A 13923-nucleotide genomic window follows, 5' to 3' on the forward strand; every position below is an offset into this window, starting at 1 on the left:
TGTGTGTGTGTGTGTGTGTGTGTGTGTGTGTGTGTGTGTGCGTGTAAGACCATGTGCCAGTGGCAGCCTAGCTCTCATGTTTAAAAAGACAGGACAAGAGAAAAACAGAGAAGCCAGTGGACGGAGAAGGCTTTCTTTGGTAGACAAGTAGACTACTGTGGCTGTGATCAGCTAAGCATCACACAGTGATGGGACAGTGGCGTCACTCATAGACACAGTACAATGCACCAAACATCAGCCACACACATCTGGATCAAAATGACACTAAGATTGGACTGCTACAACAAAAATGTGTCTCTTGCACATGTAATAATGTTGCGTTAATGCAAATTTTATTCTAAAAAATCTGGTTTTAAGAAGTCAATTACTTGCATAAACAAAAACATGAACTATTTGGGTCCAAGATGTCACTCAACTTTAACCCTTGTGTAAATAATGTCCAGCATTGCATAACTACTTCCCAAACCTCCCCTGGCAATGGAAGCAGAGCCACTCTGCTGCTTCTCTGGTATATTCCTCAGCAACGGTTCAAGCCTGATTTATTTATATTTCATGCCTAAACATTTATATGTTTTATGTTCTTCTTTGTATATAGAATAGTAGACTGAGCTTAAAATAAGCACCAGAACAAAAATGTATTAAATAAAAAGATTACAAAAAAATATTGGAGAATGCATGTGCAAATCACATTCTTACATACTTATTTTTCTCTAGCTTTCTGTGACTGTGCGAACTCTGGATATCCCCTGCTATAATTACACTTCATTTAAAGCTTCGACAGTGTTAGGCTGCAACAATAAACCACAATCACACTTCTCTTCCCCATCTTTGTTTTTCTTTGCCACCTAGCAAACACTAAAAAGTTACACATAAAATGCCATAACTCTGGACATTACTGTGAAGAAAAAAAAGACAGTGCCAATTGAAATGCCGTAACCCCCTTTGGACCTTTACAATATTGAATCACAGTGAATGTAATGAGGCGTTATGACACCAATCAACAACAGAAAAAGACTCTTAATGTCAAAGTGGTCCAACATGTTACTTAGATTACATAATAAAACATGAAGAATATGTGCAAAAGGAGTACACTATTCCTTCACGAAAACACTGAAGGTCAGTAAATTAAAATGTGTTGACAAATTGTTGTGTCACTTAGGTTTCGCAAGCAACCCCTTCCTGTGTTAATGGGGAGGAAGCACTCTACAGCGAGAGCAATGATAAGAGTAAAGCACCAAACATATAGATGTGAAACATCTTCCATAGAAACAGTCACAAATCAGACTCTTATATCATAAAGAATAGATGATATTAAAACAGTCTGTGTCAGGGTTATTGACGCTGCATTTGTAGCAACCCCTCCAGCACCCAGTGGAAACAATGTAAAAGCCTGTGAACAGTGACTTCCTCTTTTTTTCGTCTCATTTTGTTCAACTGATAGTGACAAACATGGAAGCAGCTAAACTCACAACAATATCACCTAACTGCAGCAGCTGACACTACGGAAATACATTTTTTTTTCTAAATTAAAAAAGGTAAAGTGAAATAAGGTTTCAGAATTACCGAATAAGTAATTTACACCACTCATATCAGCTAACATCTTGGATTACCGAGGCACGCTTACCACCTGGATGACCGCTTTTACACAGGGCACGGCAGGGCTAGGTCCTTTAAAAAGGAGACGAACCAAGGACACTACACACTTAAACACATAGACGCTAGAACTAGTTTTTTTTCAGTGCAGCACAATGAGCTTTAAACTAGATATTCAGCAAACACTATACATCAAGAGCACCTAAGAAGAACAGAGCTAATAAAACACAAATCACCTAGCTAACTTACCACAATCAAACTCTTCTCTCATGTCAAGGAGAGCTCGCGGGAAAAAAAACAAGTATGACATGTTATTCCACATTTTGTACAAAAAGTGCACGGAGACGCCGTTGCTTCAGTCTGAACCCCGCTGACAAACTGGCTCTGATAATTTCCGCTTTGTTTCACTCTCTGAATGACAGGTCAACATGCTGAGCTACCAATCGCAGCGATATCACAGCGGAATAAGATTTATAACGGTATTATCTACGGGTAACCTACACAGAACAGGCTTTCTGCTCCAATGTTTCTATAGCACTTTTGGGTTATCATTTTGGTGTTTGTCCCCAAATAGCATCTTTAAACTGGCAGCACAACACTGTTTTATAGGTAGAGATTTTACTCATATTGACAAAATCGTTGTATCGTTAATGTTAAAAGTCACATTTCGTGCAGAGGTAAGAATGTTTTCCATTAACGTTGGTCTAACATGTTGCCGACACAAAAGCAACAGGAGCACCTCTTACTGTTGTTTCTGTTTGAGATTTGTGAAAGATTTATTCTATTTGTGCAAATGCAATAACAAGGAGATTCCACAAATCTCTTCATATGTGACGTTAAACCACATTGGACCAGCTCTTCTCAAATTCAAAAACAAAATTCTCAAAAACATTTCCCCAGAGACGTTAAATATTCTTTAAAACATAGTTTCAGGTTATCAACCAAAACTGAAAGACCATTGTCTAGCTATATAATTTAATTACTATCTACCTTAACATACATAATATCATGTAAATCAGCGTAACTTTTAGTTTTGTTGACTATGTCAACAATATATTGGATGTGAAATGTAACCCAGTTGATGTGTAATCCTCCAGATGTCCTACTTAACGTAACGGTAACGTTACCACCAGTAAATAAACAAGAGCCATTTCTTATGAGACCTAGCTAGCTAATGTTAACAAACTATACATTACGTAAAAAGCTAGATATAACATTATGTAGCTAGCTACTACTAGTAGTAGTAATACACCAAAGTTAACGTAATTCAGTTAGCTAGCTACGTTATAGCGTTAGAGTAATATCAAAGACATGATAACTTCAGTGTCATTCCAGTTAATAGTCAGGGTCCGTGCAGCGGTAACTAACTGCTGTCGGATTAATGGGTTAGCTATAACGTACTCTTACACGCTAGCGTTAGCTGGCTAGCTATGGTTGGTGGGTTTACCTTCCGTTGATGTCTACGGGGAGCGTCAAGTCTGCCCCCACGATGGAATCCATGATATAGGTTCACTTATATTGTGTCAGACAAGACATTTTAAAGACTAGACGTAAGGTAAACTTAGAAAAGCGGGACGGAATTCAAAATAGTCCTAGCTACCGCCATCACGATATGGTAAACGTCACCATTGTGCACGTTGAAAACTGGCGTTGCCTTCATGCTTTGTAGGAAGATTTACATTCACGACTGAAACCTCACAGAATATGACTTAAAAACAAATAATATGACGATGTAACGTACAACGACACAGGTTATGTGCTAAATTGATTTTAAAACCCATTTCAGAATTTGTTCACAACTGTGCTTACATGCAAGTTTGTTATTTACGACTTCAAAATAAAGAATTTACGAGCAGTAGAAAGGCAGCATATAACAGGGTGGGTACTAGGACAAAGCGATTGGCCAAAACAAACACTTTGGGGAGGGACGTAGAGGCTCAAAAATACAGTACAAAACAGTTTGCGGGCTTGTTGCTAAAGTACGGCAAGAGGGATACATAATTAAGCATCATCATTGATTACATTGCTTACAAGAGGGGGAAATAGATTTGTGTGTGTGTGTGTGTTTGTAACATATTCATTACAGAGTATGCTTAAACATAGTTTTTGTGTGTGTGTGTGTGGCGAGTGAGATAGTGGGTGTGTTGCATGGTGGCCCGGACTAATTAACACTTGCTGCATGGGCTAATTATAACATTTAGTAGGAATACAGTCTACAGTACCGTATGGGTATTTTATTACCCATTTGGTTAAATTTAGGAAAGGGTTGAGCCATGTAACTTGGTGTAAAAGCTGGTCAGGGGTCTTGCATTGCCTAGACCTCAACAGCGCTGTGGAGTATCTTCACATATCCAGAAAACAATTGCGACACCAAGTGGCGTAACTCTTAATTTAAGCCAGGCTAGAGCACAGTTTTGCAATTAATTATTGCTAGGATGTAAAATGTAGTGTGATGCCAGCAATGCAATTTAACTTGACTGATAACCATATTATATTCGTTCTGCCTTCAGATGCTATGTACACACACACATGACAAAGGTGTTCCAGGCAAGATATCATGATGACCATTATTAGTATTTATGTGAAACAATCCCTTTTCTCCTATAACTGAACACAGGGCCTCCCAACAGGTTAATCTAGGCATAGACTCAACACATCCTCAGCCCACCATAAGGTAATCATCCTTCTCCTTCATTGTTTATGATATATATTGGGACATGAGTTTTCTGTTGGATCTTGGAGGTCTATGCTTGTGTTGTGACTGCTATAAATCAACTAGAAATAGTGTTTATATCTCAGCACGTGGGGAAAGTTACACGTCTGCAGTCACACAAGCCAGCAAAGTGGCTTTAGTAAAAGTGCCTTATTAAATTTTTAGAGCTGCTTTTAATGTTTGATTACTGTGTGTGGATTTTAGTGTGTGGATTTTATTTTAAAACCATGTAAAGTGTCTTTGAGTGATGTAAAAAGCGCTATATAAATAAAATGCATTTTTTTTAAATTGTTATTATATCATAGTTGTGTTACAAAACCATTGGCCACCATCACAACTCCTTGCATTTGGTACACCATATAAAAGTATTGGCTATGTGTAGGCTTGTGAATATCAAGAGGTAGAGTACTGTATTTCTTTAATTCTTAAAATATGTGTGTAAGGGATATACAATTATTTTATAAATCAGGTATTTTATTTTGTTGATGGGTATTTCAGCCATCCAAATAGTTAAAAAGTAAAAATACACACACACAACTTGAAAGTATTTATTGTACAAATGGACATCGAACAATGAATAAACAGCAAACAGATAAAGGATGTTGGCACCAGAAATGGTCTTGTTCAGAGTTTAATGACTTAATGTATTTGGCTGATATTTCCAAACAGGCTCTAATTATAAAGGCAAAAGAAAATCTTTGCTCCAAGGCTTGTGTAAAAATGTGAGGTATTCTTAGCTCGTTTGTTTTTTGTATACAACAGATTTACAAAAAGAAGAAACAATTTTCACATATTTGCATAATTCTTTAAAACACAAGTTATCATATAGCACAGAGTCCTGGTACAGTACATGGTTGATTATCATAGAGGAAAAACAACATGAAGCAAAATAAAAAAAAATAAAAAAATAAAAGATAATTAACATTGCAATAAATTTGTTCTCTGGAGCCCCAAATTTACACATAAAAATCTATAAACTCCAAGACCAGTTGGGCAAACTGATATATAAAGTTGTCAGAAAGAGTAGTACTGCTACAACCGACAGAACTTGCTCAGTCAGCAACCACGTTAACACCATTAAATAACATTAAATTAGCAAGAGGGGATCCACTGTATACAGCAAGGTTTGCACAATTATACACACTTGTGTCCAGCTACAACAAAGAAACTTTTTATTTATTAAAACTATCTCCACTAGTTGTGTTTCTAAAAAAATATTACATACAGCTGTTAGGGGCTTTGTACAGAGCAAAATACATGTTTATTCTTATAAAATACTTCAAACCCTGTGATTTATTCTGGATACAAAGGAGTAATCTGATTTATAGTTATCTCTAAAACATTTTCAATTAGAATAAGCATTTTTGTAAATTGCAGCATTGAACAAAAACAGACTATTAGGGAACTATGTAGTTTGAGATGGGATATTACCATTATAGTGCATTATGGAAGCTATGGCAATATATTATATTGACTTTTTTATTCATCTAAGCAAGCATGCACTATGAACATCAGAATATTTCAGCAAAGTGGTGTAATTGCAGCACTATGGTTAGCACCTTAGATAATTTACTTAGCACCATGCATTAGAGAGAGGATGGAATAGAAGATGAGGGATTATTGTTGATTCATGCATCCACTCTCCTCTCTCTTGTGGCTCAGTTCTCTTCTAAGGAAAGCTTGTACCTGTACTACTGTAAGTGGGGTAGAAGAAGAGACCCCTGGTCCCATGTGGTGCTGAGTAAATAACTATTACCATCATATCTCTTTTCATAAGTAAGGAAGCAAGGAACTGATACTCCACACTCCACAGTTGGACAGAAATTGATAAAACACCATTGAGAACAAGAGCTCCGTACCCTTTTTTTTTTTTTTTTTTACAATGATATCTAAACTCCAAGACCGCAGATATTCTCCCTAATCATCAGTGGCATCCGGTTCAATAATGTATCAATAATAAGTATAGTGATAAGTATTTAATGCACTGACTCTCCATATGGACGCTTGTGTGCATCAGTGTGTGGCTTCAGAGAGTTGACTCTGGTTTGCACCACATCAGGGAGGAAACTGATAGCCATGATCTCCCATTTGGAGCACTAGTAAATAAAGATGTGATTTCCGCTCAATTCAGGCAAATGACCCTGCCTCTGGATTAATTTACATGGGCAAGATCACAAGGAGATGAGCACCAAAGGCAAATAAAATGGCACCCCTGAAAAATCCTTCCATATAAGTTTAAAATATCAAATTATCTTCTCATTTTCTATTGCACTTGAAGATTATTTCTTTACATAAGATATACATGTATAAAAGTTAATAATAAGCATAGATATATATGTACATTTAACTGATCCCAATTACTTTAATTCTTCCTCTCCTGACATAATTCCTGGTACTTCCAAAAAAGTACACACAGTATACAGACTGTGCACAGTTAAAAAAAATAAGTTACTATAATGTCCGCTGATTAACTTGGCCTTGTCTCCCTTCACTTAGCAATGTTTTCGAGAGATTGAATGGCAAAGAGCCTTTTTTTCTCTCCAAGCGGTCGTGCATATGGAGATCCTTCTTGAAGAGCTTGAAGAAACTTTTGCCATATGGAGAAGCTATTAGTGCAAGAACTCCCCTGCTCCTCCTCAGCTCTTCTTTATACCCCCCAGCTTCCCCGTGCTTCCTCCCTCTGTGTCTGCAGTCCAATGGGAGTTTGGAAGAGTGAAGCAGGATCTGTTTCTGTTTGGAGGGAGACTTGTACTCGCTTGGATTATTTTACCCTGGATTGGAGGAGACTGCTCCGATCTCCACGCCCACATGAGGGTGTCACCAAAGGGTGATAATCCATCTCTAAATGCTCAGAAGATGTACACGGCACCCCTCACAGGAAGCATACAGGACCTACTTCTAGGTGGTAATGTGAGCCTGGTGTAGTCTTGGGGAGGTTGTAGACATCAACCAGAGGGAGCAGGGAGGGATCCAGAGAGTGGAACACAAAATGGGTTTGGTGCCAGCGGCCATCTTTCATCTGCAACCCAGATACACAAGACATTTTTTAGTTCAAGAAATGAACGTCATAATTAGGGCAACATCTTTGATAGTCTGAAAGTCAAGAATGATGTCAACTTAAAAGGGCACAAAGCCAGATGACATCATGTTGGTCCTACCCAGCAGGAGTCTTCCAAGACTTCTGGCTCGAGCTCTCCTCCAACCTCAAACACCTCCCCACTCCAGGCCTTGAATCTCACAGAGCCCTGGGTGACCGGCTGATCCTCAGCTGACCTCCAAACCGGGATGTTCAGGCAGTGAATGATGATGTGCTGCTCTGCCTCTGAGCTCAGCAGGTGCAGAAAGTTCATCTGGACACGACCAACGGTGATTGCTGGCTGCTCAAACAGGTAAAACAGGAGCTGGTTAACAAGTCTGGTATGTGCTCATGTGTGTAATATTTCTTTAACCTTTTTTAATCGTGTAGACTTTGCGTATGTCATTGGGGCTGTGTCTTAAATACCTTGGATACCGTTATTGGTTTAAGGCAAGTCTGTCCACCACCAGTAAAGTTGCAGGAGACTTCTATTGTATCTGACGAGCAGCCCAGGTTGGGGTCCATCCAATAAGTGCCTGGAAATACATACACATCTAAGGGTAATTGGTCTATCTGAACATAAAATTACACAAGACAACACAACACAACACAATACACACACACACACACTCTCTCTCTCTCTCTCACCATCATTTAACTTCTTTTCACAGCTGTGCAGGTCCCTGCAGATGCGGGCGGGGTTTTCCCGAGTGCCCAGTGGGTTCTTCAGGCTCTGGATCAGGTTACTGAGGTAGTGGAGGGTCTTAAAGATCTCCGCGCCCTGGTCCAGCATTGGCAGGTCCATCGCTGGCTTATTCTGGAGGATAGGACAGAAAAAAAAGTGAGTCTGTGCAGTTTGCAACACATTAAAAATGTAACAATACAGAAAGAATGTTGACGTCAAACTCAACTAACCTCAGTCCTGAGTCGAGTGTGTGAATCCATTACCAACAGACCATCTTCCTTCTGCAACAAAAATTGCAAAATTGTATTTCAATAGTATCATTGCATATATTCTAACTACTTTAAGCTGTATTGGATGTAATAAAATCAGCAAACACAACATGACTTACAAATGACAGAGGGATACCCGGGCGACCCTAAAGGGAAATAAATTGTGTTTTAGACAATGAACCATGGAACTTGAATATTACACTACCGTATGTTTGTTTGACAGCTGCTTAAACCTGTAAAGGTGGAAAACTTACTGGAAGTCCAGGGGGTCCACGAGGTCCAGGAGACCCCTAATAAAGAAGAAAAACACAGACGCTGGATGAGGTTTTATGTTGTCGATCAAGTGTCCTTATGAAATATAAATGGTGTGTAGCAACAGAAAATTACACACTATGCAAACATACCATTGGGCCTTGCAATCCCTGTTCAGAAAGAGAAAAGACATATTTTCAGCCCAAAATTACCATCTAATCATCTGCTTTTTACACAGTAGACAGTAGTACACCCACGGTGTAAGAAGGAGAGGTACCGCAGGTCATTCATCCCGGCCGCTGTCAGACTCTACAACGCCTGCACTACCTGATAGTGTTGTAGTTTCTGTTCCTGTTTTTCTCCCATCTACATCACACATTTTCTGTTATCTTTAATATTGGTATTTATATTATTTTATTACAAGTACTACTTTCAATATTTATGGTCTCAGTTAATATAATTTAAATTATGCTACCGACTCTTGTTCTTTGCTCTAAACACATTCAACTTAATTTTTAACGTCACTTACACTGCAGTATTGTTTCTTTATCATGGCAACCGCACTTAAAATTCCTTTTGTTTGACGGCATTACTTAATCAGTCTACCATATTTTCATTGTCTATTTCTTGCTGTATTTCTTGCTTGTATTTTTTTCGTGCTTATTTTTGTGTGTTATTGTTTGGTTTGTTTTTTTGCTGTTGCTGCTATGCTGCTACTGTAACGACAAAATTTCCCCGTCGTGGGACGAATAAAGTATAATCTAATCAATAAAGTGTAAAATCTAAAAGGAACAGATGCAGTGAGAAGTGAAGACTTACAGTCTCTCCACGATTGCCCTTCTCTCCTCTGGGACCCTGTGAAGAGATGTACACAGTCAGTTGGCTGAAGAATAACAGCGGAGATAACTAATGAAGCTTATCTCAATCTGTATAATACATACTGCGCTTCCGTTGGGACCAATGATTCCCATAGGGCCAATGACTCCTCCTCTGCCCTGATTTGGAGAAAAAAAAAGAATGAAATGAGAAGTTCAGTATATTTCATCAGTGTAATTAAGATAATTTGTTTACTTACCATTGCGCCCTGTGGCCCTTTTGGTCCCTGTATGCCCTTTGGCCCAAAGTCTCCAGGAGGCCCCTGAAATAAATATAAATATTAATACACACTCTGTACACCTGTATAAAAGTGTAAAACTTGATGTTATTTTTGCAATATGTATTTGTACACACCAACTATCTCCTAACTTTATCTTTAATCACGGAACATCTGACATCTACTAACTGTTTACCATTACTGAAGACAATGTTTCTAGCTGTCCTAACAGATTTTGGCTTTTGACTTTTTTTGCTTTAGAATGTGTTTGTGGTACATGATGGAACTTTGCTTCACACTAGCATACAAAATTACATATCATGCTCTCAAAACTGGCGATTGTGGGGATTGTTTTTAGAAAGTAACAACACAAAGGTCATGGGGCAGCCAGGAAGTAAGGAGAACAATTGTAGTGTGCTATATACACATTCTTTTATATATATGTAATTGTAAAACTTCCAATAAACACAGACTACACCTGAATCCCCAAAAGCCATATTTGTACTTCAAGACTTATCAATTTCCTGCACTAACACCCCAGATTGTTTGTTTATTTCGGATCCTCATTAGCTCATGCATTGCAGATGCTATTCTTCCAAATCGTGAATTACTAAGGGGGAGCAAAATTAATACAATTGCTCATCCAAAAAGGGCTTATTCTACCAAAGCCATATACATCCGTTTACCAAGAAGCTACAAATGCCCTGTCACCCCTGAAGAGTTCTACTTTTTAAAGGTTAAAAGATTTAGGATCAAAACACAGGCTGGTTTTGAATTTGGTTGGGTTAGGGTTAGAAGTCTAAAATGTCTGTGGCTGTTGTAGAATCACATGTTGTTCGGTGCTGAGCATACCCTTGGACCAAAAACTCCCAGAATTCCTGGAAAACCTGCTTCCCCTGTATCACCCTAAACAAGAATTAAGAAACAATAACAATCAGAAACACAGAATCTCCAAAATGTCATGAAACCATATCATTCATGATGTTGGTAAGTAACTGCCTGTATTGCAGATGCTACTCACAGGTTGTCCTTTAGGGCCTTGGTCTCCCTGTGGCCCTGGCAGTCCCATTCCACCTCTAAAGCCTCTTTTTCCTGGAGGTCCATTCTGGCCTCGAAGACCCCGCTCACCCTGGATGGATGAAATGATTAAATGGCTGAGTAAAGATCACTCATGGGCAGTTAAATAATGATTTTCCCATTTATGTGATGTTTAAAGAAGTTATACCAATATATGCATTGCATGGGAGCACGATATATATAAAATTACATCTTGCTTACCCACTAGCATGACACTACAGTTATTTTATTTTGTCATGCATACAGCATACTAAATGCACTATACAGTAGGCTTGGGCTGGTTACCAGTTTCAAGGTATTCCGCATTTTGGAAAAGGTCACAGTTTCAAAACCACTAAAATGTTCCATCATACCGTTGCTGTGGTATGAGTTGTCAAGGAAAGAAAGTACAGTTTAGAAATCCCTCTCCTTGCCAGTGTGCAGTGTGTTAAAAAATAAAATATATTGCGTTCAATGGGGGTGTATGATTTGAATTGTTTGCATTTCAAAACAATACATTTTGAAGTTGTAATTGCAATACCTCAATAACGTGAAACCATGATATTTTTGCTGAAGGTTATCATATTGTCAGAATCTCATACCGGCCCATGCCTACTAAATTTATTACTTAATCCTCCTACCTTCAGTCCAATTGTCCCCTGATCTCCTGGGAGTCCTGGAACACCAGATTTACCACGTAAGCCAGCTTTGCCAGAAAGACCATCCTCCCCATCATCACCATGTTCTCCCTAAATACATATTATGGAGGCAGAATGAATGAGCTTCATCACAAAGATTAACAATCCATTCATATCTTTTTGGCAGGACCTAAAGCTGGCAATTCAAGTTTATGTGTCCAGCACTTTGCTCCAGTGCTCAACAGAGGATAAGATCTTTATATTTTGGGCACTCTTTAACACAAGACATGTCATTATTCAATAGAGAGCCCTGACACGTGCTGATTACATTTATGGTTCCAAGAAGATAAACCATTTAGAGTTTAAGGGCTTTCCTGTGGCACCACCCTCAGGGCAAATCTGGTATTTTTCAGCCCCATTACAGGTCAGTCTCTAAACATATCAAATTTACAATCCATAGGCGTGTGTAAATATGATAAATAATGTTAATGAACAAGAGATTTCTTTGTTAGTCTCACCGGCAAGCCTTTACTGCCATCTTTTCCAGGGACTCCATCCATCCCGGGCACACCCTCCAGTCCCTCTCGGCCCACCACACCTCTGGGACCGGGAAGACCACCGACACCCTGAGGAGAAGAGAGGACTTATCAGAAATCTAGACCGAGCGGGACAGTTTGTGAGACTGGCTTCTTGTCTATCAGTCTTTACTTGGGTGTCAATCTTTTTATGACTTTTGTTTACGCCTTGTTTCCAAGTATTCTAGTCATGAATACAAACTTTTTAAAGGCTGAGAGTACGCAAAACATCTGTCTTTTGTAATGAAATACTGTAAATTGCTGAAGCAGTTGTAGATGTATGGAGAATTGTTGACTTACCTCCTGTCCTCTGTTTCCTTTTTGCCCTGATTGACCCTTTTTACCTTTCTGACCCTGAAGAGAGAGAACATGTTTTAAAGGGGAAATGAGATTATTATTTATTACTGTTAAATGTAAATGTGCTGTATTTATATAGCGCTTTTCAAGTCTTAACGACTACTCTACGCGCTTTTACATCATACAGGAAACATTCACCATTCACACACATTCAAACCCTGTGGCCGAGGCTGCCGTACAAGGTGCCACCTGCTCATCAGATAAACACTAACACACATTCACACTCCGATGTGCAGCATCAGGGGCAGCTCGGGGTTCAGTGTCTTTCCCAAGGACACTTCGACATGGGACTGCAGGGCCAGGGATTAAACCACCAACCTTCCGATTGGCAGGCAACCGCCCTACCACTGAGCCACAGCCGCCCCTATGTTCATTACTGTTAACGTCCCACATCAGCTGGTCATTGTTCTACTGTAACATTTAACCAGGTGATAGTAACCAGCATTGCATCCCTTTGTCAAACCAAACTAATCAAATGACAACACAGCACTACTGTATTATTACAGTACTTTAATGGCCGCTTTACTAGATGTTCATTACTCAAGAATTCAACTTACAGCACATACAAGCTTTAACATAACAACTATTGGAATGAAGCTAATGCAATAAAGACAAGAAATTGTCTGGACTGCACTGTAAGGACTGTACATCATTTTTAATTCTTCAGACATGCACCCTCTAGCAAAAACACACAGCATTTCTTTTTATGTTTACATCCTTACTTGATCTCCTTTGGCCCCTTTGTGTCCTTGTGTCCCACGAGGTCCAGGTTGTCCCTGAAATTGCCAGTTGTGTTATTGAAAGAACATAAAGACGACCTGTGTGAGCATGCCTGCTGGTTGTTTATGTAGACTTTTAATGACAGAACTGTGTGGAAATCACAAGTCTTGACACTCACAGGTTGTCCAGGAGCTCCAGACCTGCCTCTTTCCCCATCCACACCAACTTGACCCTAAAAAAGAGTACCAGAATATAAACCTCATAAACCCAAATACCCAAATAAATTATTTTAAAATCACTGTGAGAGCCGGTACTTACTTTATACCCCGGATCTCCTGATTCCCCTCTCTCTCCTCGGTCACCTGGAGTACCCTGATAAAACAAGAAATATATGAGTTAACAGCAAATTATTTGATTAATGCAATTTCATAGCAGACAAACAGTAGAAGGAGGGAGAAATGTATGTCAGGTGTGACTTACTATGTCACCAGGAGGACCTGGAGGACCCTCTACTTTCCCATCATCCCCCTGCTCGCCCTGCAAATAAAAATCAGAACAACGTTAGATTTTTTATATAAGATATAAGATGTTTTATATAAGACAGACACCCCTGCTGTTTTAGTACACTATATCTAGCTTTGCATCAAATCTAAACTGTTGCTGGTATACACTGGGAACAGACGAGAGTCACAGACAATAAAAAAGAAGAATAAGAGATCAGTGTTACACATAAAGTGAACAAGGTGTACCTTTTCACCTTTTGGGCCTGGTGGCCCAATAGGGCCCTGTGGTCCCTGATGGCCCTGCAATGACAAGACATTATAATATGTAAATTGATTAAATTGTTTAATGTTTAGTGTCCACACACAATAATATAATAATAATAATAATAATAA

General features: G+C 39.0%; 2 protein-coding genes across 6 annotated transcripts in view; both read right to left on the reverse strand.

Moving 5' to 3' along the window:
• cdk5rap2 (CDK5 regulatory subunit associated protein 2) overlaps positions 1 to 3226 on the reverse strand; it is a 42581-nt gene extending 39355 nt beyond the window's left edge. The window contains exons 1-2 of one of the 5 annotated variants that reach the window (XM_032539727.1): positions 3041 to 3219; positions 1843 to 1875 (exon numbers count right to left, since the gene is read on the reverse strand). Coding sequence is in view for 2 of the 5 variants with exons in the window: in XM_032539719.1 (XP_032395610.1) it covers positions 1 to 78 (78 nt within the window). In the remaining 3 variants the exon portion in view is untranslated. Of the gene's footprint in view, positions 282 to 1842; positions 1984 to 3040 lie in introns of those variants that run through there. The other 4 variants (XM_032539726.1, XM_032539725.1, XM_032539719.1 and 1 more) reach the window with 4 other exon arrangements.
• A 1614-nt stretch (positions 3227 to 4840) lies between these two features.
• The window catches only part of col27a1a (collagen, type XXVII, alpha 1a), a 72497-nt gene continuing 63414 nt past the window's right edge, over positions 4841 to 13923 (reverse strand). Inside the window, exons 41-61 of the mRNA XM_032539663.1 lie at positions 13777 to 13830; positions 13508 to 13564; positions 13346 to 13399; positions 13206 to 13259; positions 13030 to 13083; positions 12251 to 12304; positions 11894 to 12001; positions 11379 to 11486; positions 10703 to 10810; positions 10534 to 10587; positions 9664 to 9726; positions 9530 to 9583; positions 9408 to 9443; positions 8741 to 8758; positions 8591 to 8626; positions 8456 to 8482; positions 8298 to 8348; positions 8031 to 8199; positions 7809 to 7918; positions 7465 to 7683; positions 4841 to 7325 (exon numbers count right to left, since the gene is read on the reverse strand). Coding sequence (XP_032395554.1) covers positions 7179 to 7325; positions 7465 to 7683; positions 7809 to 7918; positions 8031 to 8199; positions 8298 to 8348; positions 8456 to 8482; positions 8591 to 8626; positions 8741 to 8758; positions 9408 to 9443; positions 9530 to 9583; positions 9664 to 9726; positions 10534 to 10587; positions 10703 to 10810; positions 11379 to 11486; positions 11894 to 12001; positions 12251 to 12304; positions 13030 to 13083; positions 13206 to 13259; positions 13346 to 13399; positions 13508 to 13564; positions 13777 to 13830 — 1635 coding nt within the window. The 3' untranslated portion in view covers positions 4841 to 7178. The remainder of the gene's footprint in view (positions 7326 to 7464; positions 7684 to 7808; positions 7919 to 8030; positions 8200 to 8297; positions 8349 to 8455; positions 8483 to 8590; positions 8627 to 8740; positions 8759 to 9407; positions 9444 to 9529; positions 9584 to 9663; positions 9727 to 10533; positions 10588 to 10702; positions 10811 to 11378; positions 11487 to 11893; positions 12002 to 12250; positions 12305 to 13029; positions 13084 to 13205; positions 13260 to 13345; positions 13400 to 13507; positions 13565 to 13776; positions 13831 to 13923) is intronic.

Source organism: Etheostoma spectabile, chromosome 16 (genome assembly GCF_008692095.1).
Source record: "Etheostoma spectabile isolate EspeVRDwgs_2016 chromosome 16, UIUC_Espe_1.0, whole genome shotgun sequence".
NCBI lineage: Eukaryota > Metazoa > Chordata > Actinopteri > Perciformes > Percidae > Etheostoma > Etheostoma spectabile.